This window comes from Cynara cardunculus, assembly GCF_001531365.2.
Source record: "Cynara cardunculus var. scolymus isolate 2C chromosome LG 4, CcrdV1, whole genome shotgun sequence".
NCBI classification, from domain to species: Eukaryota; Viridiplantae; Streptophyta; class Magnoliopsida; order Asterales; family Asteraceae; genus Cynara; species Cynara cardunculus.
The window spans coordinates 18,778,575-18,794,606 of record NC_037531.1 but is presented as its reverse complement, the minus strand read 5'-3'; the positions used below and the strand labels follow the sequence as shown (position 1 = coordinate 18,794,606).

Sequence of the window (16,032 nt, the reverse complement as noted above, 5' to 3'; positions counted from 1 at the left end):
GGTTTCACCTTCTAATGGTTCACCGGACTCGCCTGGTGTTAGACATGGCGCTGGTGGTGGCAGAAGTTCCTCCACTGGGGTGGTTGTGGGATCTGTTATCGGCGGTCTTTGTGCAATTTTGTTGGTGGGGTTAAAATGGTAATTTGTTGTCATTCAGAGAACGGTTACCAAACAACATTATTTCATTCAGCACTTTATCATTCTGACCCTCTTAACCATTCTGACCACTTAACCATTCTGCACCAAACCATTCAGCAACTGCCAAACAGCCCCTTAGACATATTTGGCGTCCTATAAAACCGATTTTGTTGTAGTGATTAGTTTGAATGTGTTGCTAATCACTTCGTTTTCGTATTGTCCTTATGGCTTAACTATGCTGGCTTTTTTACAGATAAAAAAGATGTAAGAGGCAAGAAACGAACTGCATCCGATGCAGACTCTGGGAATGCAGTGGTAAAATCGGATAACGGTAACCAAAAAGATAGATTTTCCTTACAGATATCTCATTGTCATTTCTTATACTCGAAATTAGTTGGCCAAACTTCTAATTAGCTGCAACCTTTCCGTGTTTCTGGTTTTTCTGAAACATTTAATTCGTTTGCATTGCTATATAGATCACGGAGATCCTATGGATGGAGTTCAAATTGATAACGATATTGATGAGCCGACTATGGGTGAGAAATTGGCTAGCTTAAATATAACCAAAAATGAAGGTGAAAGCGAAGAGAAAGCCGAGAGTTCTCCTGCAAAACCTCCTAGTGCAGACTCTGTTCATGTACTGCTTAAACAAGCACTTCATGCAGATGATCGGTCCCTTCTTCTTGATTGCTTATTTAGACAAGACGAGAAGGTAATATTTGATAGCATAACATTTCTGATTTATGTCTATGGTCTTCATGGAAACAATTGCTTTACTCTTTAGGGTAGAGGTTAGCTCCTTAACATCTTAGGGCATGTTTGTTAACAGCTTAATGAGACTTATTCGATCAGCTATATATGACTATTTGGTAGTGGCTTAATGATATATAACGTGGCTTATTCAGTAAGCTTCTAGTAGGGAGATTTATGCAGAAAGCCCAAGTTTTTACCAAACCTGACCCTCCCAATTAAAAAAGACGCTCCTTTCATCTATAAAAAACCCTCCCAATCTATACAGACGGATTAATTCACACAGTCAGCTTTATCCATAAAGAACTTAATGAAAAACCAGCCAAATAAATCCTTATACTCTCCGCAGGCCCCACCTCAGGTGGGATATGCAGGGTTCATTTGGTTTTGTTCTGAAGTGTCAAATAACATTCCAACAATTTCAAAAGAGGGTCCTCATAGAAACTACCAATTACACTCTTTTGGGTAGAGGTTGGGTCTGCGTACATCTCACCCTCCCAGACCCCGCTTTAGGTGGGACATACTGGGTTCGTTCTTTTGGTTTGGTTTTTAATGATCAAATAACAATCCGACAATTCCGAAAGATGTATTCACAAGATTGTTTTCCATTTGTAGGTTATTAGAAACTCGGTTTACCTCTTGAATCCATCGGAGGTCTTCAAGCTTCTTGAGTCTCTCATATCTATGATCCAATCCAGGTGGGATCTAAAGTTTCTGGCCTTCTTCAAAATCTTGAAAATTGCAACCGTGAATTATTGATTTTATATTTTACGTTGTGGCAACAGGGGTGCGGTTATAGCGTGTGCTCTCCCATGGCTTAAAAGCTTACTTCTTCAACATTCTAGCAGCATAATGTCTCAAGAATCATCTTTAATTGCCCTCAACTCGTTGTATCAGGTAACGATTATCATTCATTATATTCTCCAACAAGAGTCCGTGCTTACTGAAGGGGTCATTGGCCCAACAGTATCCGGGTTGCTAGTAGTAGAACCCAGACTCCCAAAAGGTCAAAAGGTTCAAATCTTACGACATGTGAGTGTGCGAGTATTTTCTGTATATAAATATTATGTACTTCAAAAAAGAAAAGTCCATGCTTGACTTCCGCAAGCGAAAAACCAACGTCTTTTCATCTCAAGTGAATGCATTTAGTTTGAAATGCACTTCGACCAATTTGGTTTGTGGGATTTGGAATTGGATTCCATTCAAATTCCGTGATTGATTTGATTTGAATGGAAGTCTGGAACTGAAATCCCACAAACACGGCAGTTAGAAATCACACGAGATAGTTGGTATTTCACGGGATCTCATAAGATTTGTTTTTAATAATGTTTTAAAATATATTAGAAACACTTATTGTTTAATAATCAATTAATAAAAAAGTAATTTAGTTATTTTTTTATAAACTATTTATAAAGAATAGAATTCAATTCCATTCCAAATCCTACAAACAAAAAATCCTAAATCGAAATCTAAATCTCTCAAAACATTCCCTTAAACCAAACGGTCCCATCTTAATGAGTTTCTTTTTTGTCCTTGGACTTTATACCGTGACTTAAAACTATGGGGAGAGTTATTGGTAACCCGCAACCTGGGGATTACTTATAAATAGCTCATAAATCTCGTTTTCTATTCTTATAAGGCGAGTTGCTACATATGTAGTGCGGATGATGATAACGATATCAATTTGATTGCTTTTGCAGCTTATCGAATCTCGAATTTCCACCTTCAATCCTGCCCATCAACTATCTAGTTGCCTAGATTTGCTTTACACCAAGGTAAGCAATCATGCAAACCGAGATGATCTGCGAATACGTCTTCACACCATTAATCCATACCGTTTCTTGTGTTCTTTGTTTTCAGACTCTCGATGACGGAGTTGATGAAGGAGAAGGGCCATTGGAGCCGATTATTTTTGAAGATGTGAGCGATGAAGATGAAGACGGGTCTGAAGAAGACGGTGATAACATGGAAACCGATGAAGAAGATAACGAAGAACTGGAAGCTGTTAGTAATGTTAGTGATCTTGAAGGAAGTGATGGCATGGCTGACTAAAAGTAACGGGTTTTGAACCTGTATACATGTAGGAACCTGAGTGGAACTGTTTCGTATAATTTATGAGCTCAAATGCGCTCATAAATGATTTTTGAATCTTGTATTAATCATATTTATGGTATTTTTGATGTTTTTTCATTAAAATTGTTGTATTATCAGTTTTAGCAAAGAGATGTGACCAAGTTAGTGGTTGATATATGTTCAGATTTTGATATTTATGAAATGCTTCTTTAATTTTAAATAAAACATTTTGATATTCAAGGTTCGAGATTTTAAGGGCCTTGGGAGTTGGACACCGGGTCATGAATAACTTTAGAGTTCGAGATTTTAAGTAGGGGTGGTAATAAGTTGGTTTCAACTTAAGATTTTTCAACCCAATCCCATGAATAATTTTAGGGTTATTCGACAGTAATGTCTCCCTGGTATCCATTAAAGCGGTTACTAAACACTTTCCATCCCTACGAGTTGATGGCTGTTGCTCACCGTTATTCAGTGCATGATTTCTGTCTATTTTGTAGGTAGGTTGGCTGAAGTTGGATATCGTGTTCTTGCAAGGTTAGACCGCCCGAGGCGGTTCTCCCGTCTTGGGCTTAATTAATAAGCCTGAAGCCTGGATGAGCTTGTTATGTGTGTCGACTAATCGTAATCGGTAGTGGCTTTACAGAACCTTATCTTAATTATCTTTTGAACTAGAAGATAAGAGAGATTCAGACACATTCACAAACCAAAGAAACAAGAATCTAAAACGAAATCGTCACTTTATTTGCAATGTAGCATTTGAGGGCACGAAAGCCATCAAACTAACACAAGACACAAGACACAAGACACAAAAGGGAACATAAAAACCATCCCTCCTCGCCGACGCCAATCGGATCCTAAAAAGAACCCATCGACAAAACTCAACTTTAAAACAAACACCACAACAAGAAATTGAACATACAACACATAAAGGAAGCCCCAACACTTCAAGTTCAACCTCTAGTAGTTAGTCCTCCTGGTGGTGGTGGTGGTAGTAGTACCCAAACCACCACCACCACTCTCCTCCTCATGACCCGCGCCAGCCTCCCCCATTCCAAACGTATGCTTCACTGCATCTGCCGCCCCTTGAGCCATACTCTTCACTTGCTCCCCGGTCCTCTGCATCACGCCGCCGGTCTTCTCTTTTCCGGCCTGTGTAGTTTCTTTAGTCGACTGCGCCATATTCGACGCCTTGTCCTTCGTGGCTTGACCCATCTGCGACGCCTTGTCCTTCGTGGCTTGACCCATCTGCGACGCCTTATCCCTCGCGGCTCCGGCCTTGTCCGACACGTAGCTTCCGGTCTGGTCCGTCGTCTCTTTGGTCCGTTCCCAGCCGGATTCCGCCATGCCGGAGGTCTTGTCTTTGCCTTGCTGTGCCTTGTCTCTCACTGTTCCCATCATCTGACCGGTCTTCTCTTCCGCCTGGCCTTTGGCTTCGCCGGCTCTGAACTTCTGATCTTGTGACGCCATTTTTGGAACTGAGGTTTTTGTTGATCGGAAAACTGAACTTGTTTTGTTTCAGAAGATATGTGAGAATCTAAGATGATTTGTTTTATGGAAGAGGTGCATGGTTCGCTAGGATTTTATAAAGATGGATGTGGGTCTAAATGTGTGACACGTGGCCTTTAAGGGAGACGCGTGTAAGGCTACGTGGCGACGCGAAACCTTCTTTAAGGTTATCGCTTTTACTTTAAAAAAAGAAAATCCAAAATTGTTTCTTTTTTTTTTGCAAATTTTTTATTATATAAAAAGAACGATTCTTTTTGTAATAAATCTTATAAACGTAATGTTAAAATTATTAAATTTTAATATTATAATATTTTACAAAATAAATATTATATTCCTTCTATCGCATTTTTATTTTATTTTATCCTAAAATAAATATACAGTTTCAAAAGTAAGTTTATATTTTTTATTTTGGTAAATTGCATGAAAATGTAACATACTTTAAATTGATTTTTATTTTAGGTAACGTACTTTCAAAACATCTATTTTGGTACTTAAGATGTAAAATTTTAAATATTTAAGTATCCGTGTAACAGATTGAACCATTTTGGTACTTAAGATGTAAAATTTTAAACATTTAAGCACCCATGTAATAGATTGAAGCATTAACCGGTTATCACGCTGATGTGTCAAGTGGTGTGCTTCCAACTCAGTGTTATTTGCTGACGTGGTTAGTAACATGAATTTTTTAAATCTAAAATTAGTCTTTTTTAATCTAAAATTAGTGTACCCGTTACTCGAGTACTTAAATGTTTACAACTTTACATCTTAGGTACCAAAACAGAAGTTCTGGAAATACGTAACCTAAAATAGGAATCAAGTTAAAGTATATTACTTTTTCATGCAATTTGTCTTTCCTATTTTACCGTCAGAGAAAAAGAAAAAAATTTCTCTTTATATTATCAAGAATATATGTGTTATTTAATTATTTAAAAAATATAATAATTACTCAGTTTTAAAACCCTGCTTCATTTTGGGACGAAGGAAGTGATATTTATAAAATATTAGACATTATTAACTTATTAAGGATTATGTTTTATTAAGAATTTTTTCTAAAAACATATCTGATAAAGATGTAACAAGAAAAATCAGAGTGAGCAAAATGAATTGAAATCTTGGTTTCGAAGCGTCTTAATCGATTATTAAGTATTTAATTGCTTTCTTTTTAGAATATCGTATCCACCATGGTTTATGCATGCACACAAATATACATTTTATCCGTCTCATAATCAAGGGTAAAATGAAAAATTAAAAACTTACTTTTAAAATTGGATACTTATATTACGACACACTAAAATGGTATTGTGAAGGAGGGAGCCTTAAACAACGAAATGTAACATCAGAAAAGAATTGTATACAGATGTACAGTCAAGATCAGTTAAATTCAAAACAACGAATTTTCTTATCTGACATTTTGATTATTTAATGTTAGAAATCTTTGTTTAGATCGAAACAAACTATGGTTTGACCAAGTTTAACACCATCCGTTTGTTGCCCACTCCATGTTTTTCGCTTCTTTCCCTTCATAAAGTACACATTTGTCTAAATTTTTCCCAGTCGTTATCTTTCTTCTTATTATTATTATCGTTATTCGTTATCGATACTGATATTAGTATTATCTGTAAAAAAGTGAAATAACGAAAATGGCAAACATTCAATTTAATCAAGACACTTCGCTTAACACGGATGGCCAAAGCACTGCCGATCAACCTCAAGGTCAGGTAATTTTTTAAATCTTTTTTTTTCCTTTTAAGTTAAAACAGAACGATAAGTTACGATTATGATCTGCACCCTCGACCACCGTGCTTTACACGTTCTCGTGTGGTAGTTGCATAGAGAACCGGTGAGAAGTCAACCCACCAAAACGATGGGGGTGCGTAGCCAAAACCAGGTACTATCGTATATATGTCGTAAATCATTTATATTACTTGTCTTAGAGTTGTATTTTATGAAATATATGAAAGTTTTGTTACATGAGTTTTTTAAGCGGGTTGAAGATTCGGAAAAGACGATGGGATACCGATCAACAGATTTAACCAGTGGAGGTGCGGAGTTCATACAAGGTGCGGCAACAGGAGCGACAAATCAAGTTCCAAGGAAGCATCTCAAAGAACTGTAAGAGTGCGTTTGGTACGCGGACAAAACTGGACGTGACTAGAGAGGACATGGACAAGAGTGAGGTGGACATGTCAAAATACTGTGAAATATTTTAGGATTCTAATTTGCCATCAGTAGTAGTTTGGTAATTCATCAATCTTGTCTCATCTTTCAAATTTTTTCTCCACCTATTTTGGTAGGACAAAAAAAAATACACTTTTGTCTCACTCGACACAGTTATGTCCCAATTTAACGTCGTGTCAAACATGGGGGATTTTTTTTGTCTTGTCTTGTTTTGTTCCACGTACCTAATGCACTTTAACCTGTACTTGATCTTGATCCAAACCTCCTCTGTGGTACTCTCAGATTCTGATGTATGTGTCATTGTGCTTTATTATAAATAGGAATGTTATTCAGTTTTATAGTGTACAAGTATATTGGAACAAATTTGAGCTGCGATTTTACTACGCAATGGAAAATCTTAAAGAGGTCCCTGTAGCTTTAGTATAGCAGTTAAAGAGATGGACGTCTTGCAATGACCTAAATGAGCAAAAATGTCATGCAAGGCTGGTCCTAGAGTTTTTGATGCCCTGTGCGAAAATGCTAAAAAATGCCTCTATGCCTACTTTTAAGCAAATGAAGGACGAAACATGCGATTTTTTTAAGAGTTTGGAACCTTGTCAAGTTAGGTGACTCATCCATACGTTGTTTTTTATTAATTATAATAGAAAGAAATACAAAGAAGGGACATAAAAATCAAAACCCTGAATTATAAAATATAGAATATTAGAAGGATAAAACCTAATGCTTCCTTCTTTTTCGATTTTTTTTTTCAAATTGAAATTAGCACAATAAAACCTTTACTTCAATATATGGAACTTAAAAGACAAGAATAACTATAATTTTTTTTTGATTAACCTGCATATCCAACCCGCTATGCGAGCTGACTAATCCTATGGTGACCACTTGCTTTGCAGATAGCCTGAAGTCACCGCATTTTAACCTCCATGGCCACAAGAAGATTTTTATTTTTCCTTGGATTTGAACCTGAGACTTCCTGGTACTTTTGACCTTTGGAGCCAAGCTCAAACCAATCAAACACTACCCTTATATAAATCAACATTATTACACTAAAAAAATGGAAGTCAAAATGGTAACCTCTATATTTTAAATATCATTAGAATTATATTGATTTTTATAATTATTATCAACTTTGGATAATGGTGACATTTATAATAGCAGTTTATTGCACCGGAAGGGTAACAATCCCAATTAATTAAACATGTACATGGTGGTCTAACTCAAACCTACTTTTGGCAATTTATTATTATGTTATATGCTTATTTTAAGGGCATATTCTTTCTAAGTATAAGTCAATTTCAGATCAGAGATTGCTTTCAGTGATATCTTTTATATTCGTAGATGTCATGAGTCCGTAACTATAAATTTCATGAACATTTTCAACAGATTCTTTAAAATAGAGATTTTGAAGATTTGTTTTCAACAGTTTCTTTAAAACCTTCTCTAAAATGAAGAAAGTAAGAGAGAGATGATTTGAAGAACTCTCAAAAAATGATTGTTTTCAACAGTTTCTTTAGATCATCCCTTTTCTGATCTCTCGATTAAACCTCAATTAACACCACTACTATATGTTCGAAACTCGACCAACATCTCAAAGTTAAAGGCATCACAAAAAGGGTTTTCGTTCTCTACACCAAAATCAACAAGTACCCAAGGTTCAGTTAAACACATATCAGTAGGTTAGGCTTAAACTATCAGTAGATTAGGTTTCTGATTTTGCTTCTTCTGTTTAGATAGATGAATGGGTTGAGCTCGAGGGATCTAATTGTAATGGACTTTTACTTCTATTGCAGTTTGTGTTTTAAACATATTTTGGATTGATGTTCTTGATGATGATTTCTTAGGATACATTTTCTATTTTTTTTTCTGTAAAGCTTTAAACACTTGTAATCAACCTTTAAATACTTGTACAATAGAAATTATTTTACAAATACAAAGAAAAATGACCAAAATATCTTCACGTGAGGGAACTTAACGTTTTCTCTTAACGGTCATTAGATCTAAGACCCAAGCTAACAAAATGCAAACCACGAAGACATGGACATATACTTCATAGTTTTTTTTAGTATATAACACTTGGTGTAAATTACACTTTTTGTTCCTTATGGTTGTCACCTATTATCAGCTCTCGTCTTTCTTTTGAACTGATTACAGTTTTGATCATTGTGGTTGTCATTTTGTTTCACTTTTGATCCCTCAGACTAACTTCTGTCAAAATAGGTTCGATAACTCAAATGGTATTTTCATCTTTTTACATTCCAGAATAAAAATAAATTATATACTCACCTTCAAGAACAGAAGCACAAAACACATAAATCATCAGGAAGACATAAATAATCAACTATCAAGGATATAAACTAGACATTTGTTCAATTCATTTAAGAATTTGTGACAAAAAATATCAAAATCCTAAAACTTATGAACCTAAATCTAAATAATAATAGGAAAAAAAACTCCAAATTTAAGGTTTTGTTAGGGTTAGGGTTCGAGATGAAGGAAATGATGCATCATAGTTGACAAATCAAACTGTGCATCACGTTTATAGAAGATCAACGTCGAAAAGCCAACACATTTTTGTTACTGTACATCACCTTTTGATGGTTGTTACGACTTACAACCTCGATTTTTGTGCATCACGTTTTCGAATATGAAGGGGAAAGGGAATAAGACGACGAAGATGGTGTCTGTGGGATAGGAGAAGCCGTCGGGAGGATAGGAGATTGCCAGAGATTGTGTGTGTAGAACGGAAGGCCAACTCAGATGAATGTGTATTTTGGGGGGAAGGGATGGTGTGATGGTGGCCAATGGCGACGACGTTGAAGATGAAGTAAATCAAACTAGTTGTCTTCATCTTCATTTGCTAAAGACCTTCAACCCAAGTTTTGTTAGGATTTTTGGTTTGGTTTGGCCGCGTGTTTGTTTTAGTTTACATATTAGGTTTAATTGAAAATGTAAAAAGACAAAAATATCCCCAGAGTCAACGGACCTATTTAACAGAAGTTAGCCTGATGGACAAAAAATGAAACAAAATGACAACTACAATATATAAAACTGTGGTTATTTAAAAGAGGGACGAGGGTTGATAGCAAGTAATAACCATAAAGACCAAAAGTGTAATTTACCCATGAGACATGTTGCAAATCAAAGTTAACCCTGCTAGTTTGATTTCATTTCTACCGACCTCTTTTTTCTTTCTATAATACAACTGATCGGTAAGGCTGAGCTGTCCAAACTGATTGGCAAGAGAGCGCCACCCATCCCCCACACCACGCTGCTTCCACCCGCAGACACATGCTTTGGGGTCTAAGAGGTGGAACAGAATAACCCGGTTGAAGCGTAAATATCATACATCTGTAATGCATTGTTTGTCCCGTAATGGGTCCCATTCTTCTACCCTTTCCCCGAAGTCGATGACTATTCATCGCGATTACCGTGACACCAAAGAAGAGTTCGACTGAATGCTTTATTTCTGTCGTAGTTGATCCAACCGATCATTTTTAGATAAATGAACTGAAATTAACACTTCTAGTTTTTGACATAACAAATCTAGGTTAGCATTTATTATGTAATGATATTTTTATAAATTCTCGTTTTGTTTATAAATACATATTTAAAAAATAATAAGAACATTAAATGTGACAGGATTCGACTAAAAATATGCTGTTTGTATGTCTCATGTTCCATCCCTTTCTTATTAATCATGTAAAATGTATATTATACGTTAATACTAATTTTAAAAGTTTATTAAATTTTCTCTTTTTATTTTTTTCTTATTAAATATAATTAAGGGATTCAATGCAATCCATTTTTCTGGGCTCATTTAAGATTCGATTTTTGAATTATAAAAAAATAATATCATTAAATTATTTAAAATACCATGAACGATATATAGAATTATAATATAAAATAATCATTTTATTAAAAATGTTAAAATGATGGGTCAAACTGTTAGAACCCTTGTTATAAATAGGCATGGGAATGGTCCCGACCCATGGGGGAACCCGGTCCACCCGCCCTCGGTCGGGGACGGGGATTCCCCGCTAAAACAGGGATGCGGACGGGTATGGTACTCCCTGCCCCGTACTCGTTATATATATTAATTAATAAATTTTATATATATCTATACATATATATATGTTATTTATTTCAACTAAAACGTTAATTTATAATTTCCTATTTCCTAACTAGGTTTATAATCTAAAATTGTTATTTTTTGGATGCTAATATGCAATTTAAATTTTATATATATCTATACATATATATACATGTGAATTTAATTTTTTTTTTTTTTGGTTTTAGGTGATTAGTTCTTTTATGATGTTGTAGCTTTTTTGTATTAAATTAAATTCATTTTGGTTTTAGTTTTATTGAAAATGTTTGAGATTTAAACATGTATGGTCTCTCACATATGTAATTTAAAATAACTTACATAAACGGAAAAAAAATCTCTGTTTCCCCATTGGGGATCCTCGTTCCCCGTTGAGGATGATGATGTGATTATATTCCCCGGCGGAGATGGGGACTGGAACAGGGATAGAGATAAGTAATCGAGGACAGGGATTGAGGTCCCCGCCCCATTCCCAAGTCTAGTTATAAAACTAGAAAAATTCACATATATATATGTATATGTAGAGAACAAATCGTATGTAAAATTCAAACTAAACCAAGAAACATGTATATGAATATATGTATAATATATAAAAAATCTTATCACAAAAAGAGAATTACTAACTTGAAATCGACGAAGGATGAATGATTAAATTGAGGCCTGCAACGTAGTGTCCTCAAACAGAATTTTGTCCCTACCCGTGCGTAGTATCGACCGTCCGAGGATTCAACTATTTATTCGGTTCTTGCACTAGAACTCGAATCTGTCGAGTTTCCTTATGTGATCATGGATCAAATTTTTTTGCGAGAGAACCAGAGAAGAACTTCGGGGAAGAGAAAAAAAATGACAGTACAAACCCAATCCAAGATTCTTAAATGAACTAGTGTTCTAATTTGATAAGGCTTACGGAGCTAGCCTTATAAGCTTCTCAAATGTTCACTTCCCTTCCTATGTGAGAACAAATACGTTGACAATATTCCAACACAAACATAGTACGTAGCAGCATAGACGGACTTACATAAGAGCTTACAGTAATAAATGTCATTGCTTTATGATTATGTTGTAGTTGGAAAAAAAAAAGAAGACTATGTTCATATATTTTGTTATAAGCCTTTGTATTTCTTAAAATTATATTTATAACAAAAATTTGAGTTGGTTTAAAATGATTGATTAATATTTTCCCTTTTAATATTGGGTTTCGTATAGCTTTTGTTTTAGTTTTTCAAGGGGCAAATCAACAATGCAAGGAACATAATCCATGTATTTTCTTTGAAAATATAAACAACTAATGAGCTTTATTGAGTTTATCGGGTTTTAATGAGTTTTATTTGACTTTATTCGGTTTTATTAAGCTTTGTTGGGTCTTAATCAATTTTATTGGATTTTATTCGGTTTTATTGGACCTAATGAGCTTTATTCGGTTTTATTGGGTCTTAATCTATTTTATTGGGCTTTAATCCATTTACTAGGCTTTATTGAGTTTATCGGGTCTTAATGAACTTTATTTAGTTTTATTTGGATTTTATTCGGTTTCATGGGCCTTAATGAGCTTTATTTGCTTTTATTGAGCCTTAATCCATTTTCTTGGAATTTATTCGGTTTTATTGGGCTCTAATGGGATTTATTCGATTTTATTAATTAATTTTTGTAACATTCTAATAAATAATTAAAAATTTAATAATCAATAATTACAAAGTAATAATTAATTAAATTTGTAGTTATTAAATAAAATAATCAGTGAGGGATCTGGCCAAAAACAGATTCCCCTCGCTGATCCCTCGTAGATCAGCGAGAAAATGTCCAAAAACATATTCCCTCACTAATCCCTCGTTGATCAGCGAGAGAATGGCCAAAAACTCATTCCCTCGCTGATGAGCAAGGGAATGTCCAAAAACATATTCCCTCACTGATCCCTCGTTGATCAGCGAGGGAATGGCCAAAAACTCATTCCCTCGTTGATCCCTCGCTGATCTGCGAGGGATTAGTGAGGGAATGTCCAAAAACATATTCCCTCGCTTATATTCATCGCTGATACCTGGTTTTCTAGTAGTGATGTTATAAAATTTTATAAGTTTCACCTTTTAAATTAAATGGTGCCGATGTTTAAACATTTATTTTGGTCCGCTCTAATTTGAAAACGGCCGACAAGACAAATTTATTTTTACCAGGATAAAATTGTTTGATACGTTAAAACGACTTTTGAAATAAAAATTTCATCGAAATTTACTCGAAACAAGAGCCAAAATTGCCTCCCTCTAATTATTACTAAATTGAAAATTTATCGAATAGAGAAATTTGTATCTGTCAAAAACTTAAATGTGTACACGGTATGTTGGGATAAAAAGATTTGACAAGTACGTTTTATTTCTTCCGTTCCATGTTACCTGTAAGACTCATGCCAGACAACGTTACATATGCTTCAACAACCCTTTTCGAGTGTAATGAATTCGATGTGCTTACATACACAGTCAGATTCGATGCATACATTAATTCCCCACACAAAAATGAGAAATTTGGTAACATTTGTTTTCGAGCTAATGGTGGGTACGAAGTTGGGTAACATTGATGTTTGATGTGATCATGACGAGGAAGAGGAGGGACGTATATAGCGGACCCTAAACGTTAAAAAAAGGTGTTCGATTATAACCATTCGTTTGGTGTTATTTTAGTTCTGCATTATTTACATGTACTTGGGGTGCTTCTCCAACTGTGTTTTACGCGAAGTTTGGGGTAAATCTCTCCTTTATTCGAAGTTTAGCACAACTAGTTTCAAACTACTCAAATGACTTAAATACTCCTTTCTTTATTTCGAGTTCAATATGTTCAGGTATTTTATGATCTGTTTTTTTATAGTTTAAATGAGCTTCGTAAATATTTTGAGAATATGAGAATTAACTATTTCATGAATTATTCACGATGAATAACCTTAAAATGTTCATGAATATCATGGTGTTCATCATGAATAGCTATCACGATGTTTATCATGAATAGTTGGTTCTCAAATTCTTAAAATATTTATAGTTTTTATTTAAATTTGTCCCTACCACTACAACAAAATTGGGTTCATAGGATGCCCCCTATCTCTAAACATCCCAATAGACCACTTTATAGAACTTAATTTATAGGAACAAAATATAAAACGTCATATCTAAAGGTGTTGTAATAAATTTATATGACGCTTTTGAGCGTCTTAACAAGCTTTTTAGGAAATTTTTAACACAAAGTGTCACATTAGCAACTTTATAAGACACTTTTGAAAAAATGTCCTATAAAATCAATGTTTTATAGGACAGTTTTTCAAATAGGGTTCTATAAAGTTGCTAATGAGACGCTTTATATTAAAAGTGTCTTAAAAAACTTATTATGACATCAAAAAATGTCATATAAATTTATTACAACACTTTTAGATATGACACTTTATTTTTTTGGTCTTATAAAGTAAGTCCTATAAAGAGGTCTATTAGGACGCTTAGAAATTGGTACTGTCCTGTAAACCCGATTTTATATATATATGATTAACCTGGATATCCAACCTGCTATGCGAGCCGACTAATCCCAGGACAACCACCTGCTTTGCAGATAGCTCGGAGTCACCGCATTTGAACCTCCGTGACCACAAGGGGATTTTTATTTCTCATTGGATTTGAACTTGAGACCCCCTGATACTTTTGATCTTTGGAGCAAAGCTCAAACCAATCAGGCACCATGGCCTAACAATCCATTATGTTTAGCTCGACTTGAATTAAAATAGCGGGAAATTGACCTTTGTTGAAGTTTGATATGGTTTCTAGAAGCATTACATTTAGCCAATAATGTTGAGGGTCGAACGAGACTCACAAGCTTATAAAATACGTTATTTATGTTAACAAATTCAATTGATACGATAACTTTTGCATGATCCTAAACACCAAAGTAGCTTACATTGAGTCCAGGATTACTATAGTTTATATATGCGTAACTTGTGAACACGTTCAGTTACATTCAACTACTCTTAGCAAAAAAATGTAACTGTAAAAGGCAGGTGGTCGCCTTGGATTAGTCGGCTCGCATAGCGAGTTGAATATTCTCCAGGTTAATTATAAAAAAAAACCCTTATTTTTTTAATAAAAATGATTAATTGAAACTTACAATGAGCAAAAGGACGAAAATTTCGTAACTTATAAATTTATACTGAATTTTGTAAAGTACCTTTATTAAGTACAAAAATTAAAGGGGAGAGGACTGCACTTGCTAGCCAGGACACTCATTAACTACAACATCGTATACGAACATGGATCTCAATTAGTAGTATGAAACACATTTTCAAGAAATCAATCTATTAATCAGAAAAAATCTAGGCTTCTTTAGTTATAGTATATACCAGGGACGGACCCAGAGGGGTTATTGGGGGGTGGCACGTGCCACCGTATTGTTTCTTCGTGGTAAGGTAAAAAAATTTAGGTTCGTGAAGGGTACAACTGTTTTGTTTTAGAAACCAAATGGTCTTTGGCCTAGCGATATGTGAGTCTTTGGCTTTCTAGGAGGTCAATGGTTCAAATCTCATCAAATGTGAGGAGAGTGTGTGAGTTTATTTGTTCTATTTGCCATATATAAATATTATATACTTCAAAAAAAAAAAAAAACTGTTTTGTTTTAGAAGTTGCAACCGTTTTATATGGTACCACCGTATCAAAAATTTCTTGGATCCGTCTCTGATATATATATATATATCATGTTAGGTTGCCTTGAATAGATTTTTATATGAAGTTTTAGATTACATATATAGTTTTATTTTTACCATATATATTTCTAAAAGAAATACTGATTTGTTTCCATTTACATAAGTGTAAAAAAACCCTTTTCCCCATTGAGTAGGAATCAACCAAATGAAAATGAATGTTGATGACATTGCATGAGAGCATTGAATGTGGCATGGCATGGCATGGGTTGGGTTAAACATTGCATAAGAGCATTGAATGTGGCATGTGATTGAGGAGATGAGCTTATGTTTAGTGTTGAACATACCCATAAATAACTTTCTAATTTTGGTATTTTAATTACTTCTTTTGTTGGTAAAAGAATTGGTAACTGATAGGTGATAACTGATAAACTAGTTGTTAGCTAATTGACAAACAAATCATGTTTCACAAAAGTAGATGATAAGAATATAAAATGACTTAAAATGACATATTAAAAAATTAATCAGTTATAATATGTTAACTAATACAAACCAGATGGTAAAAATAGTAAAAAGTATAATATATTTAAAAGAACTTCAAATTGATTATTATATGTTATAATAT

At 34.4% G+C, this 16,032-nt stretch overlaps 2 protein-coding genes across 3 annotated transcripts in view; one reads left to right on the top strand and one right to left on the bottom strand.

The window, feature by feature from the left end:
• Positions 1–3,213, top strand: part of LOC112511627 (WD repeat-containing protein 43) — an 8,357-nt gene extending 5,144 nt beyond the window's left edge. Inside the window, exons 7-12 of one of the 2 annotated variants that reach the window (XM_025117324.1) lie at positions 392–469; positions 615–850; positions 1,504–1,586; positions 1,674–1,785; positions 2,589–2,663; positions 2,749–3,213. In XM_025117324.1, coding sequence (XP_024973092.1) covers positions 392–469; positions 615–850; positions 1,504–1,586; positions 1,674–1,785; positions 2,589–2,663; positions 2,749–2,940 — 776 coding nt within the window. In that variant the 3' untranslated portion in view covers positions 2,941–3,213. The remainder of the gene's footprint in view (positions 1–391; positions 470–614; positions 851–1,503; positions 1,587–1,673; positions 1,786–2,588; positions 2,664–2,748) is intronic. The other variant, XM_025117323.1, reaches the window with a different exon arrangement.
• Positions 3,214–3,689: 476 nt separating this feature from the next.
• Positions 3,690–4,499, bottom strand: LOC112511721 (late embryogenesis abundant protein Dc3-like). Its single transcript, XM_025117439.1, has one exon. The coding sequence runs from the start codon at positions 4,426–4,428 to the stop codon at positions 3,919–3,921; it is 510 nt and encodes a 169-aa protein (XP_024973207.1). The 5' UTR covers positions 4,429–4,499; the 3' UTR covers positions 3,690–3,918.
• Positions 4,500–16,032: the final 11,533 nt, after the last annotated feature.